Source organism: Heptranchias perlo, chromosome 30 (genome assembly GCF_035084215.1).
Source record: "Heptranchias perlo isolate sHepPer1 chromosome 30, sHepPer1.hap1, whole genome shotgun sequence".
NCBI classification, from domain to species: Eukaryota; Metazoa; Chordata; class Chondrichthyes; order Hexanchiformes; family Hexanchidae; genus Heptranchias; species Heptranchias perlo.
The window spans coordinates 23,530,387-23,556,197 of record NC_090354.1 but is presented as its reverse complement, the minus strand read 5'-3'; the positions used below and the strand labels follow the sequence as shown (position 1 = coordinate 23,556,197).

The 25,811-nt window shown below is 39.2% G+C and overlaps 1 protein-coding gene across 6 annotated transcripts in view; it reads right to left on the bottom strand.

Annotated features, from left to right (window-relative positions):
• Positions 1-12,208: 12,208 nt before the first annotated feature.
• The window catches only part of gpatch8 (G patch domain containing 8), a 137,461-nt gene continuing 123,858 nt past the window's right edge, over positions 12,209-25,811 (bottom strand). For all 6 annotated transcript variants that reach the window (XM_067969047.1, XM_067969051.1, XM_067969052.1 and 3 more), the window contains 2 exons: positions 20,031-20,161; positions 12,209-19,031 (listed from right to left, as the gene is read on the bottom strand). In XM_067969047.1, coding sequence (XP_067825148.1) covers positions 15,107-19,031; positions 20,031-20,161 — 4,056 coding nt within the window. In that variant the 3' untranslated portion in view covers positions 12,209-15,106. The remainder of the gene's footprint in view (positions 19,032-20,030; positions 20,162-25,811) is intronic.

Here is a 25,811-nt window from a genome sequence, read left to right as displayed (position 1 = left end):
CACCCCGGACCTGAGGAGCTTGGCCGGCATCTCAGCTGGCCAAATTTGCTGCCCCCCACCCCCCACGACCAGTGAGCTGCCTCTCGGACGCAATCCAATTTCTAGGCCATCATATCATCTAGTTCCCATATCCAGGGATTGAAATTGTGCTGTGCAATACTAGTGACCAACACAGTAACACATTCACGTTTAGTACCTTAAAGACATTATCCTACTTATTTCAAACTGGTTAACATTGATTACAACAAACAAAATAATACCATGTGAATATGTTTGCTACGAATGTGACAACTCAGATTCAAGGTCCATTCTCCCCAGTAGAGCAACCTTGTAATTCCACTTGTCAGAGAGAAAACCCATCTCTTGGTCCTGGACTCTGTGCTGTCTGAAGCCTTGCAGATCAGTGGACCCAATGAGAGGCCTTACGTCATGCAGCGCTCATTGGATATGCATGAGTAGGCTACAAGATTGTGACTGGAGCAGCACCTGAGGTCCTGGTTCTTTAGCCAGGCCTCTGTTTATGTCAGGTACGCAAGAGCTGCTCCAACTGCATCTCAAAGTTCTGCATCAATCCAAAACATCCCAACAGAATAATCCAGATGCAATCTGGGATCACGAACTGTACAAATCCATGCCTGGGCTTCAATCCGATGCTCAACTTTACAGTTAAGGATCAGTCCATCCCTAACCCAGATTAACAATATTTCCCAGATCCTGGTGGAACAGGGCATCAGATTAGCTGAACTAATAGTTTCTGGTACTGCTCTATGTTTTGCACAGGCTGGTAAAATTCCTAATTGATGAATAGCTTAGAAACCGCCAACTATTTCTCTGGAAGATATACAGAATATGAAATAATACCTGCTTTCCTAGCCCTGACAAAGCACTGGTTTTCCTTGCATTCCTAGCACTTAAAATAAATTTAGTAATTAAATTTGCATGATGTCCATTTTTACATATATAGCAACTAAGAAAAAAAAAGTTAATTGTAATTAATTGTTAACTGTGAATTATTCCCTAAAAGATGCTATTTAGTGCTATTTTTGCTGCAGACCCTTGACCCAGGAAGATGGCAAAAAAGGAACATAATTTACATGGAAACATTTTAGGTATTTTCAATTTTTATTTAAAAAGCTTTTTTGAATTAGCTTTCCAAACAGAGAAAACCTCCACAATACTCCCCTTAGGAGACCAATCCAGTCACAAGATAAGAGTCAGCAAATAGTAGCATCTTTACAGCATTAGATTTCAAGAAAGTGATTTGTTTTTTTCCCATTAGCAAAAAAATAGATGAACTTGTCTCTCTTCTAGATTAACAAGAACATTGTGTCGACCATAATAAATCAAACAGCTCTTACTAATTTATTTTAAGGCTGACCATCTACCAATTCACGTGTTAGATAAAATGCAATGAAACCTACTTCAAGGGAGCCTGTAACCAAATGATTCCTATATAACCGTAGAATATTCATGACATCCACTCACCCAAAACCACACCTTTTACTAGTAGCCACCTCTGTGGCCAACAAGGTTCTGGGTATCAGAAATTTAAGCTGAGAAAAGGTTAAAGGAGAGCTCATTTTCTTTGAAAAAGAGAATATCTGACGTTTTCAACGCTATGAAGGGAATTGGCAAAGTTGATCCAGACAAATTGTTTGCTGTGGTGAAAACTTGTCGTACCAGAGAGTACAAGTTAAAAATGAGCAAGTTAGAAGTAGGCCAAATGGAGTTTTTTCACCCAACTGGTACCAGGAAAACCCATTGAAGCCAATTAGGGAAGGACTAAGGAATATAGGTACCTGGGGTTGATTTATGAAAAAAATGACCAGATCATTGAGCCTAATGACCTCTTCCTATTTCTAAAAATTATCATGTTCGTATGTGTTTTCTAAGACCTGGAGGGGTCATCAACCTATCATTCTGGAAAGAGACTTCAACATTCAATGTCAGCAAATTTACAATTAGGTTCAACATATCTTAGAGCAAAGCAGACCTGTCTATAATCAAAGACAGACTTCAGTGAAATCAAATACATTCCTATATATAATCTGCAGAATTTCATGTACAGCCAAAGGGCAAACACCAGAGTTCGTTCTAAATTCCCAGTGCTGATCAGCTGCAGCAACTCTTTCAGGCACAAGAAGGTCCAGCAGCACCTGTAGAGCTATGTTAATTCTCACCTTCTCAGCTAAGGTGTGAGCTCTCTTCTAGACCAAATAATCATATAAGTTCTAAGCTTCCTTAAAGATATATAGTTAATCTGACACACGGATATTTGTACAAGTCTAACAGTGAAATGCTTTTTGGCAGTATTCTCTCCTCTGCTGGGAAAATCTCTACTAATAACTAATAAATAAGTGAGAGTTATAAATGCTTTAAGTACCCGTTGAGAGTTAAATTGGATTAGATGCTAAAATCTAACTTGTCTCACAAATATATCTTGGAGGTTATGTGAACTTTCTTCTCTTTAAAATAGCAGAGCTCTCTGGAGACAAGTAATGTGACCAATGAGAGAACCAAAGTCAGTCTTTGTTTCTCCTTACCTAGAATCATAGAAAGGTTACAGCATAGAAGGTGGCCATTCGGCCCATCAAGTCCACACCAGCTCTACGCAAGAGCGATCCAGCTAGTCCCACTCCCCACCCTTTCCCTGTAGCCCCGCAAGTTTTTTCCTTTCAAGTACTTATCCAGTTCCTTTTGAAGGCCATGATTGAATCTGCCTCCACTACCCACTCGGGCAGTGCATTCCAGATCCTAACCACTCACCGTGTAAAAAGTTTTCCCTCATGTCACCTTAAATCTATGCCCTCTGGTCCTTTACCCTTCCACCAATGGGAACAGTTTCTCTCTATCTACTCTGTCTAGACCCTTCATGATTTTGAATACCTCTATCAAATCTCCTCACAACTGTTTCTGTTCCAAGGAGAACAGCCCTAGCTTCTCCAGGTCTATCCACATAACTAAAGTCCCTCAACCCTGGAATCATTCTAGTAAATCTCTTCTGCACCCTAAGGCCTTCATATCTTTCCTGAAGTGCGTTGCCCAGAACTGGACACAATACTCCAGTTGTGGCCGAACCAGTGTGCAGCCACAAACTATACCTCTATTTATAAAGCTCAGGATCCCGTATGCTTTTTTAACCACTTTCTCAACTTGCCCTGTCACCTTCAATGATTTGTGCACATATACCCCCAGATCTCTCTGTTCCTGTACCCCTTTTAGAGTTGTGCCCTCTAGTTTATATTGTCTCTCCTCATTCTTCCTACCAAAACCTCAAACACAACTCAACACCCTTCATTTTCTGAATAACTCTTGTCAAATTGAATATGGCAGTTTCTGTACGATGAGAAGGTGGAATGTTGTTCTTATCTAGAACCTTAAATCTAAAAAAATAGTTGGGGTGCTCAATAAGGGAACCAGCCCTAAGGAGGAAAGCCTCTCCAGCATGCAACATATTTTACACAATTCGAAAGATAATGGCATGACAACCATAGAAAAAGATTCTTCAAAGAACCAATTAAATTATTAGAAGCTGGAATCAAGCTTCTGCATTCTGGATAATCTACAGAACAAAGAACCTGCCTTTATCATGAAAACAGCTCACCTCTCCTTGAATATTTGGGTGAATCAGGACAGTATTCTGTTTTGGCAGGATGCACAATATATACACCCCTGACAAAGAAACAAAAGAAATTCTTTTCAAGAAAAGTTAACTAAAGCCGATTTTTAAAATGTATTTACCCTGTCTACCTAAAGTCATAAAATATAAAGCAGAAATCTCCAGTGTGACGTGTAATAAAAATTCTACTTTCATCACACTCACGATAAAATGTTTTACTTTTTTTAAAAAAAAGTTCAAAACATTTGAAACACCAATGTTCTCCCAAATAGATTTGGAACTATATATGCACATAGAAAAGTTACGTATACACATTTTAAGCACAGTGACAGAACAGAGAAGCTCCTGATTCATTTGCTCTGAAAATTAGAGGCTGGCTGGGCAATTCTGAGTACAAAATAAGGATCGGTTTATTATGGCGAATTAAATTGACAAAGGAACATTCTTTTTAATAGGTGCAAGCATTAGAGGGTATTGCTGCAGAAAATTATTACTTTTCTTACAAGCTTTTGTACTATGGATTCAAGCTTCAAAATCATTTAATTCACAACATCTTAAATTAGCAAGGATCCAAGTAGATATACAAATTATTTCTTTAGACAAATTTTAATGAGTTAGTGTGTCATTTTAAATTGCTCCAAATTTTTAACCATGTGCAAGATACATTAAGAAAATCCCTGATCATTCTGCAGTCACAGACTCAGCTCCAGACCTATCTCCCTCATTAGCCTTGAATACAAAGCTCTATGTTAAAATGTTAGTTGCCAGACTTGAAAGATCAGCTCCTTCCCCGATCAGAGTTTGTTGTTGATCCACATCATTATTTTTAGATACACAGCAAACATTATACTGGGTAAATGTCTTTATGGAGCAAATACAAACCCTTTACACAAACCTCAGGCCTTTATGAAGTATGGGTGAATGTAAAAGATCCCTTGCTACTTCTATTTTTAAAAAAGAGCAAGGAGTTCTTCCAGTGTCATTTACATAAAATTACATAGAAATTATAACACGAAATAAGGTCGTTTAGCTCAACCAGTCTGTGTTGGTGTTTATCCTCCATATGAGCAGCAGTCCTAATCCCATGTGCCCACCTTGTTCCCACATCCCTTTACTTCAACCATCCATCTAACCTATTCATGGTCTCTGTTTCAATCTCTAACTCTTGGCATTCCCCATTCTTCACAACCCTCTGTGTGAAAAGGTTTCTCCTGCTCTCATCCTAAATCTTACATTTAACATTATACCTATGTCCCCTCATTCTAGATGCCTCAATCACAGGAAACAATCAGTTTCTATCTACCCTGCCCCACCCCTCCATATTAAATCTCCCCTTAATCTCCTCTGTTCTAATGAAATTCCCCATTTAGCACATCTTTCTTCGTATTTCTATTTCCTCATACCAGGCAGTAGCTTAGAGAATCTGCACAGTAATCCATTGCCTCAACATCCTTCCTATAATGTGCAGCCCAAAACTACTCAGTACTCCAACTGTGGTGTTACTAAGGTTTTATATTAGATTCATTATATCATGGATTGCATTCATCCCTCAACCAATACGATCAGAACAGATTTACTGATCATTCATCTCATTGCTGTTTGAGACCTTGCTGTGCACAAATTGACTGCTGCATTTGTCTACAAAACAGTGACTTATACCTCAAATTCGTTGGCTGTGAAAAGCATCATACAAGTGCAAGTTAATTCTTTACGATATCCTCAGTCTCTCCATTAAGTGGTCCCAGCAAGGCTCTCCTCTTGAGTTTTGTGTTCTCGATTGAAGGATTTAGCAGGGAATATTAAGAAGCTGAGTCTTAAGCTGTGATTCATAAGATTTCACCACAGACTGATAAATTTTGTTATTTTGATAATCCCTGGACCCCAAACGCCCTGATTAAAGCCAGGTTTGACGCCAAATAAGCTGTTTGTTTTCTCACTGGTCACGAACTGGCCTCAGCATAGTGGTAGAGAAGGTCCATCTGATTTAATCCAACTTCCCTTTAGCCCATCAAGAGGATCACAATGGAGAGACACCTTGGTTTTCAAATCTAGCCATCAAACCTCCTGAATCACAAAATCTTAAAATAAATCTATTATTGCTGCACGCCAGTATCAGGTAATGCCATGTTTAATGAAGGAGTGAAGCTAGTGTACTGGAATAGATGAAAGTGTTCAGATCACTGTAGTTATATTCCTGAGCTCAAAATCTTGGGACAGTGCTTCAAAGGCAGCTGGTTCAGAAATGTACATCATTGCCAATGGAGTAAATTTATAATTTCTTCTACTGCACTTGAGTTACCAGTTGCCCTCAAGTAGAACCTAACTAGTGGAGGGCCTGATAGCCCTTTCATGGGCATGCGTGGGTTTTTAAAGTTTCTGTCCTCGAGCTCAATTTGCTTCTAAATGAGCTGACGATGATGCTTCTTGACACATGAAAATAAATTATTGCAACTAGTTTAAACTCTGCAAAACAAGGAGAAAGCACACTCAACACATACAGTATATGTTAGATAACATACTTCTGTCGGATAAAGACTACAAAATAAAACAGAAAAACTGCAAATGCTGGAAATCTAAAATTAAAACAGAAAATGCTTGAAATGCACTGCATCTATAAAGAAAAAAGGCAGGCTATGGCTGTTCAGGTGTGTACCCTTCATCAGAACTGATAAGACAACAAAATTTCAATCATAGGACTCAAGGGGTATTGACAAACACTTCAATTTCATTCTTGTACTTCGGGAGATCACTTGAATCCCTTGATAGAATTATTGTACTGTATCGAACTCACCTATTGCACCCACATATTGCCCCAGGTTTATGATTAGTGCTTGGTTTATAGCTAGTTGGTACATGAACATAAAAGACTGTGAAATTCTAATGCTGCTCATTCCAGCTGAATGGACTACTTTGGATCAGTTTGTGTAAGATATTATTCACACCTAGTGCTACTGGAGTTCCTTCGACCAAGATGCGTCTCCTAGGTTGCTGAGTTAGCAACATGTTTCATCTTGAGATGACAAATAAAACAAGTAACTTCAGAGAGTAAATGGAATAATAATGAGATGGAACTGATATAGGAAATTCTGAATAAAGACAGGGACAGAGATTAACTGCAGTATGAAGATGGAGAAAATATAGGCAGACAGAACATGATGAAGATAGCAAGCAGGCCAACTGAAAGTGAAGCTGAAGACAGATCAGGAAAGGGACGTTGAGGTATGAAATCCATGAAATAGGCTTTGGCATTTGGGGAATTTTTATGGTTATAGTTCTACCATGAGGTGGAAGTCTTGAGCAACGCTTCTTGAATTTTTATTGAAATAATTTGCAGTAAATAATAGCAAGAGCCATTGATCATTTACATTAAGAGCAGCCACCACTCCTCCAATGTACATTATAGCACTGAGGAGGATATTCTATTGGAAATGTTGCCAACACACAACACAGATCGAGTTTTTTGTGCAAAGAACTGACAGCGAGACTGAGGCAGCTGAAGGCACAGCCACAAATGGTGGGGCTGAGGCCAGAGTCAGAGGAACGGAGAGTTTGGAGAGGGGGATTATAGGGCTGGAGAAAGTTACAAAAATAGGGAGGGATTTAAACATAAAGGATGAGAATTTTACATTTGAGGGATTGGGGAATTAAGAGCTAACGCAAGGGTGATGGGGAAGCTGGACTTGGTGCAGGATAGATTTACAGGCAGTAGCATTTTGGATGAACTGACATTTATGGAAAGTGGAGGATGGGTGACCAGCCAGGAAAGCATTGGAGTAATTGAGTCTGGAGGTTAAAGGCATTAATGAGGGCTTCAGTGGCAGATGGGCTGAGATGGGGCAGAGACAGGTCATGTTACAGAGGTGGAAGTAGGTGGTCTTTGTGATGAGAGGATATGGGGTCAGAAGCTCAGTTCAGAATTGAACAAGATGTCAAAGTTGCGACCAATCTGGTTCAACCCAAGACACGGCCAGGGAGGGAGTTGGAGCGAGTGGTGGGGGCCAAAGACGATCGGTTTGGTCTTCCCAATGTTTAGCTACAGTAAGTTATGACTCTAGGGAAGTTAACACAATTGGCACTTAACATGTCTAGTCATTGTATAGCAGCCAACAAATCAATGAAGTCCAAGTCAGAGGATGTCATATTGAAACTGTATAGTACTCTGGTATGATCATGGCAAATGTTGATCACCGAGGTATGAACAAATACCATCGCAGTCTAGCACAGAGCCTTAAGACTGATTCTTTGCATCAAATTATATAGAAATTACAACATGGAAACAGGCCATTCAGCCCAGCCAGTTGATGTTGGTGTTTATCCTCCACATTAGCCTACTCTGTTTCCATAATCTCTTTTATCCATTTTCCTTCAACCACCTATAGCTAAATTATGAGGATAAAATTAAAGATTGGCAGTACTCAAAGTAGAAAAATCACCTGGTCCAGATGGCATGCATCCTTGGTTACTGAGGGAAGTAAGGGTGGAAACTGCAGAGGCTCTGGCCACAATCTTCCAATCCTCCTTAGATAGAGAGATGGTGCCAATGGACTGGGGGATTGTGAATGTTACATCCCTGTTCAAAAAAGGGGAGGGGGATAAACCCAGTACATAACATCAGAAATAGGAACAGGAGTAGGCCATAGGGCCCCTTGAGCCTGCTCCGCCATTCAATAAGATCATGGCTGATCATCTACCTCAACTTCACTTTCCCGCCCTAGCCCCATATCCCTCGATTTCCTGAGTGTCCAAAAATCTATCGAACTCAGTCTTGAATATACTCTACGACTCAGCATCCACAGACCTCTGGGAAAGAGAATTCCAAAGATTCACAATCCTCTGAGTGGAGAAATTTTTCCTCATCTCAAGACAATGATCCCTAGTTTTAGACTCTTCAGCTAAGAGAATAGTGGTGAACGGTTGTTTCTCAGACTGGAGGAAAGTATACAGTGGTGTTCCCAGGGGCCAGTCTTAGAACTATTGCTTTTTAAAAAAATATATATTAGTGACTTAGACTTGGGTGTACAGGGCACAATTTCAAAATTTGAAGATACACACAACTTGGAAGTGCAGTAAACAATGTGGAGGATATTAACAGATTTCAGGAGGACATACACAAACTGCTGAAATGGGCAGACAAGTGGTAGATGAAATTTAATGCAGAGAAGTGTGAAATGATGCATTTTAGTAGGAAGGATGAGGAGAGACAATATAAATTAAACAGTACAATTTTAATGGGGGTGCAGGAGCAGAGAGACCTGGGTATGCACAAACACAAATCTTTGAAGGTTGCAGGACAAGTTGAGAAGGTTGTTAAAAAATATGGGATCCTGGGCTTTATTAATAGAGGCAGAGTGTACAAAAGCAAGGAAGTTATGGTAAACCTTTTATGAAACAGTGGTTAGACCTCAGCTGGAATACTGTGTTCAATTCTGGGCACCACCACACTTTAGGAAGGATGCCATGGCCTTAGAGAGGGTGCGAAGAGATTTACTAGAATGGTGACACGGATGAGGAACTTCAGTTATGTGGAGAGACTGGAGAAGCTGGGGCTGTTCTCCTTGGAACAAAGAAGGTTAAGGGGTGATTTGATAGAGGTGTTCAAAATCATGAACGGTTTTGACAGAGTAAATAAGGAGAAACTGTTTCCAGTGGCAGGAGGGTCAGTAGCCAGAGGATACAGATTTAAGGTGATCGGCAAGAGGCAACATGAGGAAACATTTTTTTTTAAACGCGGCAAGTTGTAATGATCTGGAATGCACTGCTTGAAAGGGTGGTGGAAGCAGATTCAATAGTAACTTTCAAAAGGGAATTGAATAAATAGTTGAAGGGAAAAAAATTACAGAGCTATGGGGAAAGAGCAGGGGAATAGGACTAATTGGATAGCTCTTTTAAAGAGCCGGCACAGGAACAATGGGCCAAATGGTCTCCTTCTGTGCTGTACCTACTATAATACTATGAAATGTGCACTCTTCAACTTTGAAGTGATGTGGAGATGCCGGTGATGGACTGGGGTTGACAATTGTAAACAATTTTACAACACCAAGTTATAGTCCAGCAATTTTATTTTAAATTCACAAGCTTTCGGAGGCTTCCTCCTTCCTCAGGTGAACGTTGTTGGAAATGTCCAACAACGTTCACCTGAGGAAGGAGGAAGCCTCCGAAAGCTTGTGAATTTAAAATAAAATTGCTGGACTATAACTTGGTGTTGTAAAATTGTTTACAATTGTCAACTTTGAAGTGACAGAAGATTTCATTAGATGTACATAAATGGTATAGAAAGGTAATTCCAAGACATGACTTCAAATTAAATCGTGACTCTCACACAACGGGCACACGTTCAAACTCATAAAAAGCAAATTCAGGATCAAGAAGTTCTTCCAACAGTTATTAACAAACAGAATTAGCTCCCAGGCAGGGTATTGGAAGTAAGAACCTTGGAATCATTTAAGATACAGATGCTGTAATGGGAGTGGGGTGGGGTGGGAAGAGAAGAGAGATGCAATTAAGAACTGTAGGTTTGTTTTCTGGATGGGTGGAGCTAATCCTAATCCTTTCTGATCTTGTGATGCATCACCTGGGGCGATGGTGTTGACAACATACAAAATGAGAAGTGCTGAAAACTCAAAAAAGCAGTGTTAAACTTCTGAAAAACATTTACAGGGCTATTGTATATTACAAAATAACAGTTCTAAGACAGACACTTGAAAGGGTAAAAAAACAGCGAGGACTGCTGTGAAATGGAGAAAAAGAACTGCGTGTGGTTCACAATGAGGCCTTTTGTACGACGCAGTGTAGGAAGGTCATGTTAAAATTGGCAACACAAAAGGTACATACTTCTCAGACTGTCCCCATCTGATACCCTCCCAGCTGACAAATTGTAACTGCCCGTGGAAGGTTCAAATCTAGGTAACTAGAAACATGTTGGCCTGGAAATTGCTCAACAAATATCGGCAAGGCTAACAGGGCTGACTGATATTTCAGGGCAAATGGAAGAGCAAAGTCCAGGGAGGGCACATGCGTAAACCCAGAACCCGCTCTTCCCGATTCCCTGCTGATCTGGCAGCTTTGTGTTAAAGAGATATCGCCAGCTGGAATCAATAGGCCAGCGTGAACTTGGTCTTCTGCCCAGCTGGAAACTAACTAATCTCGCCAGAAAGAAGGCACGCTGAGTTATATCAGGTCTAATCTAACTTTTAACTGCTTCGTGAGTGTTAATGACTGCCAAACAACCTCTCTGGCACTGAGAATTAACTCTTAAAAATGTGGAGTCTCATTTCTCCCAATTTTAATAGTTTTTGGGCATTTAAATTTTGTTTTAAAATTAAAATTCTTTTCCTTTCTCTGTCTCTTTTAATCTTACCCTCTCTTTATTTCACATTCTCGTCTTATTTTATACTATTTACTAATCTTATCTGACACTTCCTGGTTCTTAGTCTGCAGTTTGTGAAAGAGCTTCACTTCCTGGTTCTCAACATGGCTTGCTTCAAGCTGATTGTTGGAGGGGACAGAGAGATCCTTTCCTCCTCTCTCACCTCAGAGAAGCCCAGGAATGACCACTGCACTTCTTGCAGGTCTCAATTAAAGCAAGTTGGCGCCCAAAAGCCCGCAAAAAGTTTGTGGGTGAGTTAGTTACTTACGAGCGGTGGGCGTCGTCAGTTTGCCGCTCAGTGCAATTTCCAGCCTAATGTCAGCATAAAGTGGTGTGATATGCTGCACATTTTCCACTGTGGCAGCATAGATGAGAGTTAGTGAACTCTATGTATAGTAAATAATTAAATTTGCTGTGTAGTCATGCATTCCTTATGTAGGCATTCACCAGTCATGCCTCTAGCTGGATTTTCTCATTTTGACACTGCATGTCACACAATCACACCTGCAGCTGCACTTCTACCATTAGGTGGCAGATCCCCAAACCCATGTCTTCATTAATAAAAGAAATTCATTTTGTTCTGATTTTCCATGGGCAATGCCATGAGAGATCCTCCAGTAACTAGTGGGGGAATAAAAAGCAATGTCAACAAAGTGCAACAACATGACCTGTAGTGGAAAATGGCTGCCTACAAAACTAATGATGTGGAGATGCCGGTGATGGACTGGCGTGGACAAATGTAAGGAATCTTACAACACCAGGTTATAGTCCAACAATTTTATTTTAAAATCACAAGCTTTTGGAGATTATCCCCTTCACCTGACGAAGGGGATAATCTCCAAAAGCTTGTGATTTTAAAATAAAATTGTTGGACTATAACCTGGTGTTGTAAGATTCCTTACATTTTTACAAAACTAATGGTTATGAGATATAAATTGACAATAGCATAATAATGAAGCCCTATTTGAGCTAGTCAAACCTTTCTTGGCACTTGCAAAATTACCATTCCACCGTGTCCAATCTATCACTGGAAATAGGCTCCTTAGAACAGCAGTAGTGACTGGTTCAGATCTTCTAATGTCCATTGTTTCCACACTTGTAGTTACCAGGCTGCTGAGAACTAATTTTTCTTTTAAACAGAAGTTACATACCAAGATTTACACAGTGAGCAAGGACAGCAGCAATAGCAGAATGTTTAGTATCAGAAATAAATAAAAGCAGAATTCACAAATTATCCATACTTTATTGTTATAAAGGTTTTCTCCTATTGTACAGTAATATTCTGCATGTTCTTGTGACAGTTAAATAAAATATGCAGTTTATGCAATAAGCTAGTTACATTTCTTTCTAGTTTTTGTTATATAACAGATTTTAAAACAGATGAAGGAAGCTGCTTTTTAAGGTGTTGGGGTGTTTAGGAGATGGAATTGAATCAAAAAGCTCAAGATCAAACAGAACTGACTATATGGCAAAACACTCAGAATCAAAAGAAATGTCGTCCCTATTAAACTCACCCTTATACCATGATTAATTGTGTGCCACAGTTTCAGTGCACTATCTGCTCAACAGTGGTACTTGACATTTTTCGTCATCAGAGACTGAAATCGTAGCTGCAGAACTAGAACTCAGTTGTGTGATCTTTGAGAAAAATTGGGTTGACTCCTACAATAAGCATATGACAAATCCTAATGATCAATTCTACACAACTGATGATTGGAAGCAGATTTTCCCAAAGGACAAGGCATTCCATTTTTATGGACCAGCGTGACAGTCTATCTCAAAGACTTATGAGTTTTGGCACATTTGCCCACAATGGCTTGCATTCCCCATAATGTTATCTGACTGCTAATAATAACAAGCAAACTCTGGTGAGTTCTTGCTGTACAAGTCTTCTAGCATCCTCAAACACCAGGGCTTTTAATGCTGTATTTTACTTTTTTTTTAAATATATATATATAAAAAATTATATATATAAGATATTATATCTATTACATATGATATAGATATCATATCAGAATGAACTGATATTCATTCTGATATGAATATATCAGAAGAATTGCGTAGGCAGAGTAGAATTTTCATCCAGTAAAACCAAAGAGTGAAACCACCCTGTGATCTGCTGCTGATCTCAATCCAAATATGCAAGCCATTTATAATCTCTACTAAATCTGAATTTGAAACATGAATTTATTTTGTTATGCATATTGCAAGGCAGCATGTGTATTTCATATTACTGTGTCAACCACAAGCATAACAATATCATTTGAAATGCAAACAGATGTGAGCCCACACCAGATACTGCTATAAAAAGGATGTGAAGTAAATTAACCTGGATCATAATGATGAAAAATTCAGTTTGATTTAATTATGTAAATATAGCTTCTGATATGCAGTTACCAGTATAACAAACTCTCAAGTGGTGGAGCCTTTTCAGACATCCAGACACTAACGACATTATTTTAGGATGAAATAGTAGGAAATGCATTTCTAACAGCAGAACCTTGTTCTGTGGTGAAATACTGTGAGCAAAACCTGGCTATTAAAGGCAACCCCGTTAGTAAAATATATTCAACCTCTCAGAACTAAGCAGAGGTGATAATCAAATACATGTCTGAATTGGTCTGGGAATAGAGGTGATTTATATTACCAGTTCAAATATTTTTCATGGCATTAGTTACCTAAAAGCAAATGAACTGAATGCTTTTTTAAAAAAAAAACACATGGTGGTTACTAATCTAATCGATCAGTTATAATTTATGGAGATTTCAGTCAGTTCTCTGTGTCTGTATCCATTAGCTTATAGATTCACCAAACTCTCCCAAGCACCACTTTTTGCAGAGATGCTTTTTCACTGAATACTTTGTATATGCAAAAACTCAAAATAAACCAAACTTCAAGAAATTTTACATTTACAGTACATAAAAACTTCAAAAAATACATGGGTTTTGGTAAAATATACATGCTTAATTTCTGCCATAAACAGAAACTTATGACGTTTACCTTTACAAGGATTGCTTAACCTACAAACATATTTACACAAAGCACTATGTTAGAACAGTACCACGAAACCAAATGAATTTATTCTTTAAAAAATATTATTGCAGTACTCTGCATGTATGTCATTGTTTTGGATGAACCTACAAAAGCAGCATCACCTGTACAGAGTTCAGTGCAATTCTTTCCACTTTTTTTAAATTATAACCTACAACTTATGCAAAGACTGTTGAGTTTTACAACAGCAATGCGAATAGGCCTTTTCTAGCAAAGATTTTAGACATCTCTCCAAATTCCATTGCTACACCATAGCTAGTTTAGCTGAAACACGTTTGATTTTTTGAGAAGTTACAAAAGGCTTCTCCATGCTTCGTTCAATACATCAGGGCCCCAAAAACTGTATTCTCTCGTTCACAATCCGAACTGTTGAAGCGACTATGCAGAGCTATTAGTGCAATCACACTCCTACTCCTCTTCTCGGCTTTATTTTCCCAGATTTCTTTGGCAAGCCATATTGAGGCATGACCTCCGCAGGTGCCAATCATTCACTTTATGAATATCAGTATACAAACCATGTTCCACTTTGCAGCCATCACTGATCAGAAGTTATGGGATTGCTCTGTGTCAACATCCATTATTAGGATTCTTTGAAGCAAGGGTATTTCAACAAACCACCCCAATACCATCTACCATCATAGCAATGCACACATTACAAGGATTCTATAAAATGGAGACAGATTGACATGGATAGGCATTTCTTTTCACACTAAGATGGGAGTTAGCAATGGGATAAGAGGAGGCCAACCCCCTGAATATAATATTGGTGCATTCCGTCACTAATAATTAAGGTCTTTAACCTGGTGTCTTGTTGAGTAATGCACTGATGAGTTTTGGGACATCCACATAATCAGCTCTAACTTTTTTTTAAACCAAAATGGAAATCCCTGATATTACAAGCACACAAACACTGCATCATATTCTTGGGCCTGAGCCTGAACTCTTTGGCTGTTGGAAAAAATCAGTCTGAAATGCAACTATGTAGCATTTTCATACCAGAATAATTGTTGGTAGACTTATTTTAGTGAAATGAAGCCAGATGCCAATCTTTTCATTCACTGCAGCTTGCTTCAAGTGCCATGACTGGGAGGATGTTGGAGTTCCTGTCCTGAAAAGATAGGGTGGAGAAAAGGATGGAGATGGAGAGCGGAGGCACCAGCTCCTGCAGGCCGAGGGGCAAAGAGAGCAGGATAGAGAGCATGTGGGACTGGGTGAAGGGCCAGGGGGCCTGCGTGGAGGGCTGATGCAGGTATTATATGTATTGGGTGGCTAGTCAGAAAAGTGGCAGGATGAGTAGGGTAAATAGATGGTGTGATATGTGACAGAGAAATGGGGGTCAGGTGTGGCTGGGGTATGTGATGGATTTGAGCAAGAGATTGTGGGTGTGCATGCGGATGAATACCAATGGCAGCAGCCGCAGCTGCCTGATGTTGTAATATAGCATGGTGGACAGTGGTGATAGATGTTGCAGCTGCTGATGGTTGCTGAATATGAAACTGTTGGAGAGTTGGAATAGGAGCTAAGGCAGTTGAGGTAGGGAAAGTCTTCACTTGTTTAGCTAGAAGCTGTTGTTGGATGTGTTGTTGCGCTGCCTGTTGTAGTTTACTATACTTCTCCATTTCTTCAGGGGTGAATGTTATAGGCTGTCTATCAAGTGGGGCCATTGATGAATCTGCATCCTCTTGGGAATCCTCTTCAATTTCTTGTACCTCAGCCTGTGGAATATAATTGGAGAATGGCTCTGGATCTGGTGCAAAATGCATCATAATAGCTTCACCAGCATCTGGTGGTCCTAATTCTGAAGATTTTGTGATGACTTCAGTTCGAGTGGTTACATCAGAAATGTAAGTATTTGAGATAGTTTGAGATTCCAATTCAAAACCTTTATGAACAAACTGGGTTTCACAAGAAATTGGTTGAATTTTCTCATTTAGAGCTAATGTTTCTTCATTTTCAGATTTTTCTTCAGTTTGAATCTCTCCTTGCATTGTCCAATTTGGTAGCAGACTTACTTCCTCCTTTGTCACATCTTTAAACTCCGCTAGATACTGCTCCTCTTCCCTGTCCCCTTTCTCCAAGCAAATGTCTTCCATTTTTTTTGTCACAGGCTTTTTGATTGTTGGCAGTTTTCCTATTAAAGGAAGCAGCGCCTTATTGCCCAATGCTGGAGGAAGTTTAGGCCCAAAATAACCCTGAGGGGGATCTTTCAGTTTAATTCCTACTTTATTAGATGCTGATGCAGCTTCATTATTTGTTTCAGGTTTCTTTTCAAACTTTTTAGACTGAATCTTTTCCAACAGCTGTTTAGCTGTTAAGGAGTTCCTTTCTTCTTGTGTTGGCTCATTTTCTAAATGCATTTTTCCTGTGCTGGTGGTGCTGCTGCTGGCATTTCTATGGAAAGTGCTGCCTGATCTTACGCCGTCCCCTTTGTTTTCTTCCTTTTTCAAAAAGTCATCTTTCTTTCCCAACTGTCTGCTTCTGCTGTAACAGGGAGATTTTGACCGATATACCCGATCTCTTGAAAAGGACCTACTGGAGTTCCTTCGACTGGATCGTCTATCACCGGAGCTATCATGGCTGTGTGATCCTTTCGCTCTTGAAATGGATCTCCGTGAGGTACGGTGCCGGGTGCCACCACCACGGTTGCGGCTATAGCTACGGCTCCGTTTCCAGCTTCGTTGTGTCATGCTTTGACTACGTCTTTTGCTTCGGCTCCTGCTATGACTGCTGCTACGAGTTCTACTTCGGCTTCGTGTTCTACTGATGGTTCGGGTCCTCGTCCGAGTTCGTGCTCTTCCCCTGCTGCTACGTCTGGATCTGCTTCTACTTCGTCTATAGTCATCATCTGATGAAGAATATCTGTGCTTTTTCCCTTTGTGTCTTGATTTTCTATAGTCATAATCTGAATCATGAGATCGTTTAGAGCGATGTTGTGACCTATCACTGTAGTCGCTGTAACTATCAGAATAACTTCTTCTACGACTGTATCTACTACAGTCTGAGGAGACATCGGACCCAGATGAATATGACCTATGTGATGATCGCTGGGAGGAAGAGTGACGTCTCCTAGATCTTCTAGAGTAGCTTCTGTCACTTCTTGAATCATAATCGTCACTGTAACGAGAGGAGGATTTTTGCCTGGATCGTTTTCTATGAGATTCATCATAACTATCAGATTCTTCATCTCTGCTGCTGTCTCGGCTCCTATGCCTAGTTCGACTCTCTTTTTGACTAGACGCTCTTTTCCTTGAATCACTACAAGACAATAAAGACCCTGTCTTCTGCTTTTTGCTACTGGGTTCCTCAGAACAATCCTCCTTTCTACCACTACTACTATCTTCAACAGCAGCGGTTGTATGTTGTAAATCATCTTGTGATCTTCGTCTTTTCTTCTGCACGTGGCTACTTTCCTCCATGGACTTTATTGTAGCCATCTGTACAACAAGTCCTATAGCACTGCCTTTGCTTTTCTCATCTATGTTTTTACTCTTGCGTTTACGTTTTTTCTTTTTTTTTGAATTCCCATCATGTACTTCACCATCCTTTTGCTTATCCTTTTCCTCATTAGTTTTTTCCTTCAAGTGTTTGCTTGATTTTTTGTGCTTCTTTTTCTTTTTATGTTTGTGTGATTTCACACTCTTGTCTTTTTTATTTGTGCTTCTGTCATTTTCACCAGCTTGGACTTCAGATTTGCTTACACTTAGGGAAGGCTGTTCTTGTGGCTCAATATCACCCTCACTTGCTGTTGTCTTCAATGTGTTCTTTGATGAAGCTTTACTGGTATTTATGTTAGCCTTGTTCTGTGAATCTTGATCAGTAGGTTGTGCATTCTGTGCATGTGAATTCTCGCGGTCTTTTTCTTTGTTTTTTCCTTTAGTATCCCTATTCCGTGCCAGTTTAAACTCAAAGTAGAGGGGGTTGCAGCTATATGAGATGCATGGTTCGCTCTTCGTAACCATCAACAATTCTGAGGGCCACTGAAGTGTGGTACTTTCATCTTTGCTTAAGACTGGGAAAAAGGGTCCAGTCGGCTGTTTAGGCCCATTGGGGACATCTTTATTTACTAAACTGTTTTGTTCTACTTCTTCACAAGTACTAGGCTTTGCTGATGTGATCTTGCAATTCTGCTTGCTTAAGGTCTCAGGGGGCTTTGTTTCTTTATTGGGGTCCGGGTCTACTACTCGATTGGCAGCATCACTGCCCTGTTGTACAGCAGGTATCTCATTTTCCACGCATTCTCCTCCTTTACTTTCCTGAGACTTCAAAATATTTTTAATATCTGAGCTATGTTTTGTGGTCTCTAAATCTTTCTTATTGCTACACTTATCTGACTCTTCTGTAGCTTTCATAAACAACAGAAATGGAAAGTTAGGTTTTACTTTACAATGTGCAGGAGGAATGTAATGATAATACTCGGGTTCTGACTGACTGCTATCATCCTCTTTTTTCATCATCTTTTTCAATTTTGCTAAGGTACTATTTATAGAGTCATTATCACTTTCTGATTGACTTGCCCCATCTGTCTTATCAGAGATTGCTGTAGTTTCAGCCTCCATTGACTTTGGTGATCCTTGATTAGAGGACACTTTATCTTCAGGGTTTGTTGTTTCAGATTCATTTGGCTCCTCTGCAACATCACTGAATACTGAAGCTGAAGAGTCAAGCTTGACTGGTGCCTTTTTTGCAAAAGAAAATGACACTCCTAGCTTTTGTAAGGGAGTGCTAGAATTGTTCTTAAGCTGGCTGATGCTAAAAGGTTGTACTGGCTGGTTGCTCTGACCTGAACCTGCAGTGCTTCCACTAACACAATGACTTGTGTTGTCAGCTTCTCCTCTGCTATCTCCTGATATGCTGTCAGATACGTTCCTGTTAACAGAGGGTGATGTGGACCCGCTTGTCTTTCCTCCAGTGCTATCATTTGTGCTGACAACTTTGCTGTCGTCATCATCAACAGCCACAGTTGTAGCTTTGAACATAGGACCGCTTCCTGGGGCGCTGTGCAAAAAAATAGAACTACAAGTTAACTAATATTGCAGATAACTCACTGATATTTTAAGCTTCAACAAGAAAACAAGCAATCCATTTTTGACAGTTAAAAATCGCAGGCATCAGTACTAAAGCTATAAAGAAGCACAAGTAGCAAGAGATAAAAAGGAAAAACTGCAAATGCTAGAAATTTGAAATCAAAGCAGAAAATGCTGGCAATACATAGCAGATCCATCAGCATTGAAGAGATAGTTAATGTTTCGGGTATAGATCCTTCATTAGAACTGTTCTGATAAAGGAGTCTACATCTGAAAACCACCTTTTCAGTTATTGATGGGCCTGCTGTGCACTTCCATTTTCTGTTTTTATTACAAGTAGCGACAGTTCACTTGAGGCATATTTGTGAGGCATTGCCACCTAAAGAAAAGCATAGCCAGCAATTCTTGACAATTAGGATCAATAAAAAAATCCAAGCGAAATGCAGGTCAAACAGTTTAAAAAGAAGCTACAACACCAGATGACGATCTGTCATAATGGATCAAAACATCTTGGCAGAAGCACAAGACTTGTACAGCACTGAAGAGAGCATCCTGCATGTTTCAAAACAAAGGAAAAAATAACACTCAAAAGGCACTTCCTTGACATAGTATTGAATTTCTAAATTTGAATCAGAATGACATAAAAGAAAACCCCAATAAATGTAACTCTGCAACAGACTAAAAAAAACACCTGGAAACTGCCCATTGGGCCAGTCCTTTGGAGTCTAAAATGGCACGTCTAGGGATATCATAGAGGCAGGCAAAAAAAATTTCAATAATTTTTAAGCAACACAAATAGCTGAAACAGAGCACTCTGCCTCAGAAAGTAATATAAAACAACTTTCTTGCACAACAGTCAAGATGACACGCCATAGAGATGCACACATTGCACTTTAAAAAGTTGTGACCATTCGGCATAGCTTATAATTATAAATGGAATGGAAGATGCTCTGGGCAATACAATACTTACCATTCCTGTTGTTTTCGCTGCTCTGCAAGCTCGTGGAGACGCCGAAGTGCCTTCTCCTGCTTTTTCTCATCTTTTCGGGATCTTGAGGAAACATTACGAGCGAATTCTCTTTGCTTTAGGTCTTTTAATCTCTGTGGTAGCAAAAATAAAAAAAACACAAAAATGTAAATTTCACCCCCAAAAATGAAGAAAAAAAATCCTGCTGAAAAATATTCCAGAGGAGTCAACTTTATTTCCAATGCACCTGTTCCTGTACAATGAAAAACTTTACCAGAAACTATTCAAACAAAAAAACTCCTTGAAACACCAGATTGTAAATTAGTCTCTTTTAGGGATGAAGTTAGGGGTGGAGAAGTCATCTTATACACAAGTTTAATGCTCCCTCAAGTTTAACTTTAGAGCAATTTCTCCAAGATGATGGATTGTGCAGCAGCATTGTATTAGTGCATTCTTATCACTGTTGCTCTATTCCGTTCTTCCAGCACAGAGATTTAAATAGCAATTTGCCCAACTGATTTGATCCACAGTCCAGGCACCCTCTGCAGATTTAAAATTAGGAACAGCCCAGCAGGGTAAATACAGGGGGAGGATATTAAATACCAGCAGCATGAGCCAAGGCTGAAACTGGGAGGGAGAGTTGCTATTTAAATATTACAGCTATGGATGAATTACATCGACTCCACAGCACAGAAACAGGCCATTCGGCCCAACTGGTCTATGCCGATGTTTATGCTCAACGTGAGCCTCCTCCCTCGCTACTTCATCTAACCCTATCAGGGTACCCTTCTATTCCTTTCTCCCTCATGTGCTTATCTAGCTTCCCCTTAAATGCATCTATGCTATTTGCCTCAACTACTCCTTGTGGTAGCGCGTTCCACATGCTCACCACTCTTTCGGTAAAGAAGTTTCTCCTGAATTCTCTATTGGATATATTAGTGACTATCTTATATTTAAGACCTCTAGTTTTGGATTCTCCCACAAATCCTTTCATTACCTTAAAGACCCCCATCAGGTCACCCCTCAGCCTTCCCCTTTCTAGAGAAAAGAACCCTAGCCTGTTTAGCCTTTCCTGATAAGTATATCCTCTCAGTTCTGGTATCATCCTTGTGAATCTTTTTTGCATCTTTTCCAATGCCTCTTTATCCTTTTTATAATATAGACACCAGAACTGCGAACAGTGCTCAAACTGTGGTCCAACCAAAGTTCTATACAAATTTAATATAAGAAATAGGAGCAGGAGTAGGCCATACGGCCCCTCGAGCCTGCTCCGCCAGTCAATCAGATCATGGCTGATCTTCGACCTCAACTCCACTTTCCTGCCCAATCCCCATATCCCTTGATTCCCCTAGAGTCCAAAATTCTATCCATCTCAGCCTTGAATATATTGAATGACTCAGCATCCACAGCCCTCTGGGGCAGAGAATTCCAAAGATTCACAACCCTCTGCATGAAGAAATTCCTCCTCATCTCGGTCTTGAATGGCCGACACATATCCTGAGACTATGCCCCCTAGTTCTAGACACTCTAGTCAGGGGAAACAATCTCTCAGCATCTACCCTGTCAAGCCCCCACATAATCTTACATGTTTCAATGAGATCACCTCTCATTCTTCTGAACTCAAGAGTATGTGGCCTCCTTATTCTTCCTACCAAAATGCATCACCTCACACTGAACTGTATTGAAATTCATTTGCTAATTACATGAGGAACAGTATATAGGAATGGATTGGTTGAAATAAGAAAGAATAGAGTGAATATGTATTTCTAGACATAGTTGATATGGAAGGGAGAATATTGGTGGGTAGAAACTCCGCAATGTTGGTCCAAGAGTTGTGGATTTTGGGGTGGAATTTTGGAGGCGTGGGAAAGTCATCTTATATGTGAGTATATACAGTAGGTCTCTTCATCTATCATTTTGATGCAAGTTAGCAAAGTAGAATTCATGGCAATAAAACAGGAATTTCCATTTTGTTGACCCTTTTGCATCTTGCATTATATTGAGTGATTACTAAAGATCATTTTCTTTTAAACTTACCTTTTAAAAGTGGTAAACAGGGCTTGATTTATTCCTGAAATAGACAGTAGATACTTTGGGCTATGAGAATAGACATTTTTAAATTGAAGTTTTCTCTCTTAAGCAATGACCGTCACTATAATTAAAACTTTAACAACAAAATAATTCCACACATGTAGAAGGGTAAACTAAATATAAACGGTTGACCTAGGAAAAAACAGTATGGTCCTCTAACAACATTAAACATTAAGGAACAGACAAAAAGCAATGTCCCAGTTATGAGGGATTTTTTTTGTGCTCTGCGTTGGTTTTATGAGATTATGCTACTTTGACCTAATGTTTTCAGGCAAAATAGTGAATCACAAGCAAGTTATGCAGGTCATCCATATTTTTAAACCACTTCTACATTTGTTATTAGCATCGGACATGGTTACAAATCCCAGTAACTGTTAAAGATGGGATATTTTATCTAACACTGCTAAGTGTTTTTTTTTAAAAAGCACCATAGACCTGCCCTATATACAGTTAACAAATTTATAGAATCCTAGCTGCAGTATTTATAGATGTTTGGTTTTATTAAACATCATAATTTAAAACTGATCGGCTCCACCATTATAGAAACCGATTCTGCAGTGATCGATGTGTGAGGAAATTGCAATATGTTTATATTTCATTCAGACTTTTGCGGCTCACATCAACATGAGGAGGAGAGCTTCATGGGAATATGAACAGAGAACCCTGGAAGAAGTAAAGGAACAACAGTCCACTACTTTGAGAGCAAGGTCACAGACAGAAGACCAGTGATCGAACAGCACCTTTAGGAAGATACAATCAATATCAGAGCAGCATGTTGTTGGGGTGGGGGAGAAAGAAGAAAAAAACATAAGAACTTTGTCCCAGAGAGGAAGTATGATAGAGTAGTTGTTAAATTAGATTTACAGGGGCAGAAGGGTTGGGTAGTCAATGGACCTTAAGAGTCTTACACATTTTGATAATGTTGGCATTGCAGGCTGAAAATTTTCTATTGTGGATTACAGATTCTGGAACCTGAAGACAACAGACATCATGGGTAGGAAGACAGATACCCAGAAGTTAACTCCGATTTGGTTTAGGGTCATTTCTAGCCTTAAGACATATTTGCTTATGTTTTAGCTTAGTTACGCTGAAGATAAGTGTGCACTGACGTGACTCTTTATTTTTGGCTGGTTTTTAAGTATTACTGGTATGTACCAAGTGTACTGGTAATTATGTCAAGTTAAAATTAGTGATAGGTTGATTGAATCTGCACTAACCTTAATTAATTTGTGCTCTAATTAATTTAGTTTTAGACTGATTTCCTCCTGGTATTCAGCTGTACCAGCTTCCGCCCACCATTAACCTTAGCTCATGCATCTTTAAATCTCGCTACTTCCCATGAGGAAAGCTTATAATAGAACAGAACCTGCACTCAAGAAGGCATCACCTGTAACCCATGTAAGAGAAGCCTTCAGAGATCAGATTGTTAGTTGGAATGGATTAGTAAAAGAGCTGAAATGAAGTGATGGACAGCATCAAGAATTGCCGACAGGAGCTTATTATATAAAGAATCCAGTTAAATCCTGTATGAAGATAGCAGCAGTTAAATGTTCTAAACAGTTACATTTGGAAGTGAGAGATTAGATATTAAGAGTTCAACTATTTGTGATGTTCACCCAAAATATATTTGCTCTTAATGTGAAATCAAAGAGAGTCTGGAACTCAAATGGAATGGCACACAATTTAAAAAGGGTTAGAAATCAGAATGCAATTTAGCTTTTATGAAATATTGTAATATAATTTCAAAGATAATTTAAATGCTTGCAATATATCTTTAATCACAAGCCAGTATGGCAAAAGCCATTAATAACAGAAATTTTAAAAATAAAACCATCATAGATCGTGTGTTGAAAATTACAGCAGTTATCACAATAGGAAAACACAATCCTTACTTGCTTCTTCTGCAACTGACCTAGACAATCACTACATTCCACAACTATAAATAGTAGTCATTTTATCTCCCACCCAATATGGGATACAGAGAAAACAAGGTAACAAACATGGCATGAATTAATCAAAAATTCTTAAAAATTCAATTTACTGCACAGGCTAGGAACAGTGAGCTTAGATTACACTCTACAGCTAAAGGCGTAGACTTGATGGCTTTAATAAAAAAACAAATCATTCGGCAAGTTCGACTGCATCTTAGTAAAAATAGGACCTTTGCATTGCACATTTTTGCTAATCATTTACGGGGTTAGCTGTGCGAGACTGAAAAATTGTGCTGAAATTCTTAACTTCCCCAAAAGTTTGAAATTTGATGCAAAGAAAAATTACTGTTAACTTCTTTCAGAGGCCATTAGTCACTCTCACCAAATTTCACTAGAACAGGTAAGAACTGATGGTGGGTTTGAAGAATCTGTCTTACGGTATTTCAAACAGATATAAAAATTAAGCCTTCAAAAATCAAAAATGTTAACTGTCGAGGGCACTTTTAAGTCAGCATTACAGACCCAAAATTGTCAGGAATTAGCCAAGATTCACCCAATATTGTCTACATTTTCAAAGAACATATCGTATGCTTCGCTGCAGATAGCTGTCTATATAGCTGTGTATAGATCTCATGCAATGACAGTACAGTACTTAGAGAAAGCTGCCTGCAGTAAAGTGTAGTAAACGTTCATGAAAAATAAAGTTATTGGGTAAACCCTTCTACAACAACTTTAGGCCTACTGTGTGTTTTAATGTATTACAGTGAAGATGTAAGTTTAATAGATGACAGTAATGATTACAGTTTAATCAGGTGATTCAGCTGGGAGTGGAAATACTGAAGGTTATGACTCTGCAAAACGTTCAGCCCTCTTATTTCATAGGCTCTGAGTAAATAATACCCTCCAGATGGAAGGGCGGGGACATCTTTATAGTGTCTGTGCTGATGCCTCTCCCTTTGAAGCCAGAATAAAATGACCTGGAGCATGACCTTTCATTTCTCAAAGTTAAGTAGCCTATTACTGTCCACCTTGTGGCTCAGGTCAGGAATAACAAAACCTGCAAATGTGGTGACAGATTTGAGCATCTAGTGATGCTGGGATTCATACCCACACATTGACGTTTAGGAGCATATCTTAACTATTAGATTATAAAGAGTGAGTATTATTGACAGTACGTCCTTAAGGCCTGTCCCATGAGCAAACTGCTTCACTCAGGATTTAATCTGACACTCAAACATAAAAATCCCACAAAACAAACAATGCTTTTTATGACGGAAGCATCATGGGGTAAGCAGCAAATCAAGAGAATACAAAACTGCATGAAGGACCTGTGCACTAAATGATGCAGGACAAAACAGGAGACACACACAGAACGTAACTACAGGGCACTAATATAAAGGAAACTCACTCATGTTATCTGGACTCCAAAATATAGGATTTGTTTTCAATACATCAGCTGAAAATGGTCACACCATGAAAAGAAAAAGTAAAAATACAACAGAGTGGAGGTGGAGGCAGAAAATAAGCATCAAACAGTCAGCACATAATGTCCCCCCTGCAGGCAATGTGCTATACTGATAATTGCATACCAAGGATCATCTAGGTTTTTTTTAAAAAAGGTCGCAGGATCTGTTGATAAAGAAACAAAATTATTTCGACTCTTAAGGAAGATAGCAGAGTAGGAGAGGCATGAGCAATCATCTTTAATTGCCTATTCTTTTGTTTAAGGGATCAATTATTAAAAATGAAATATTTGCCGATA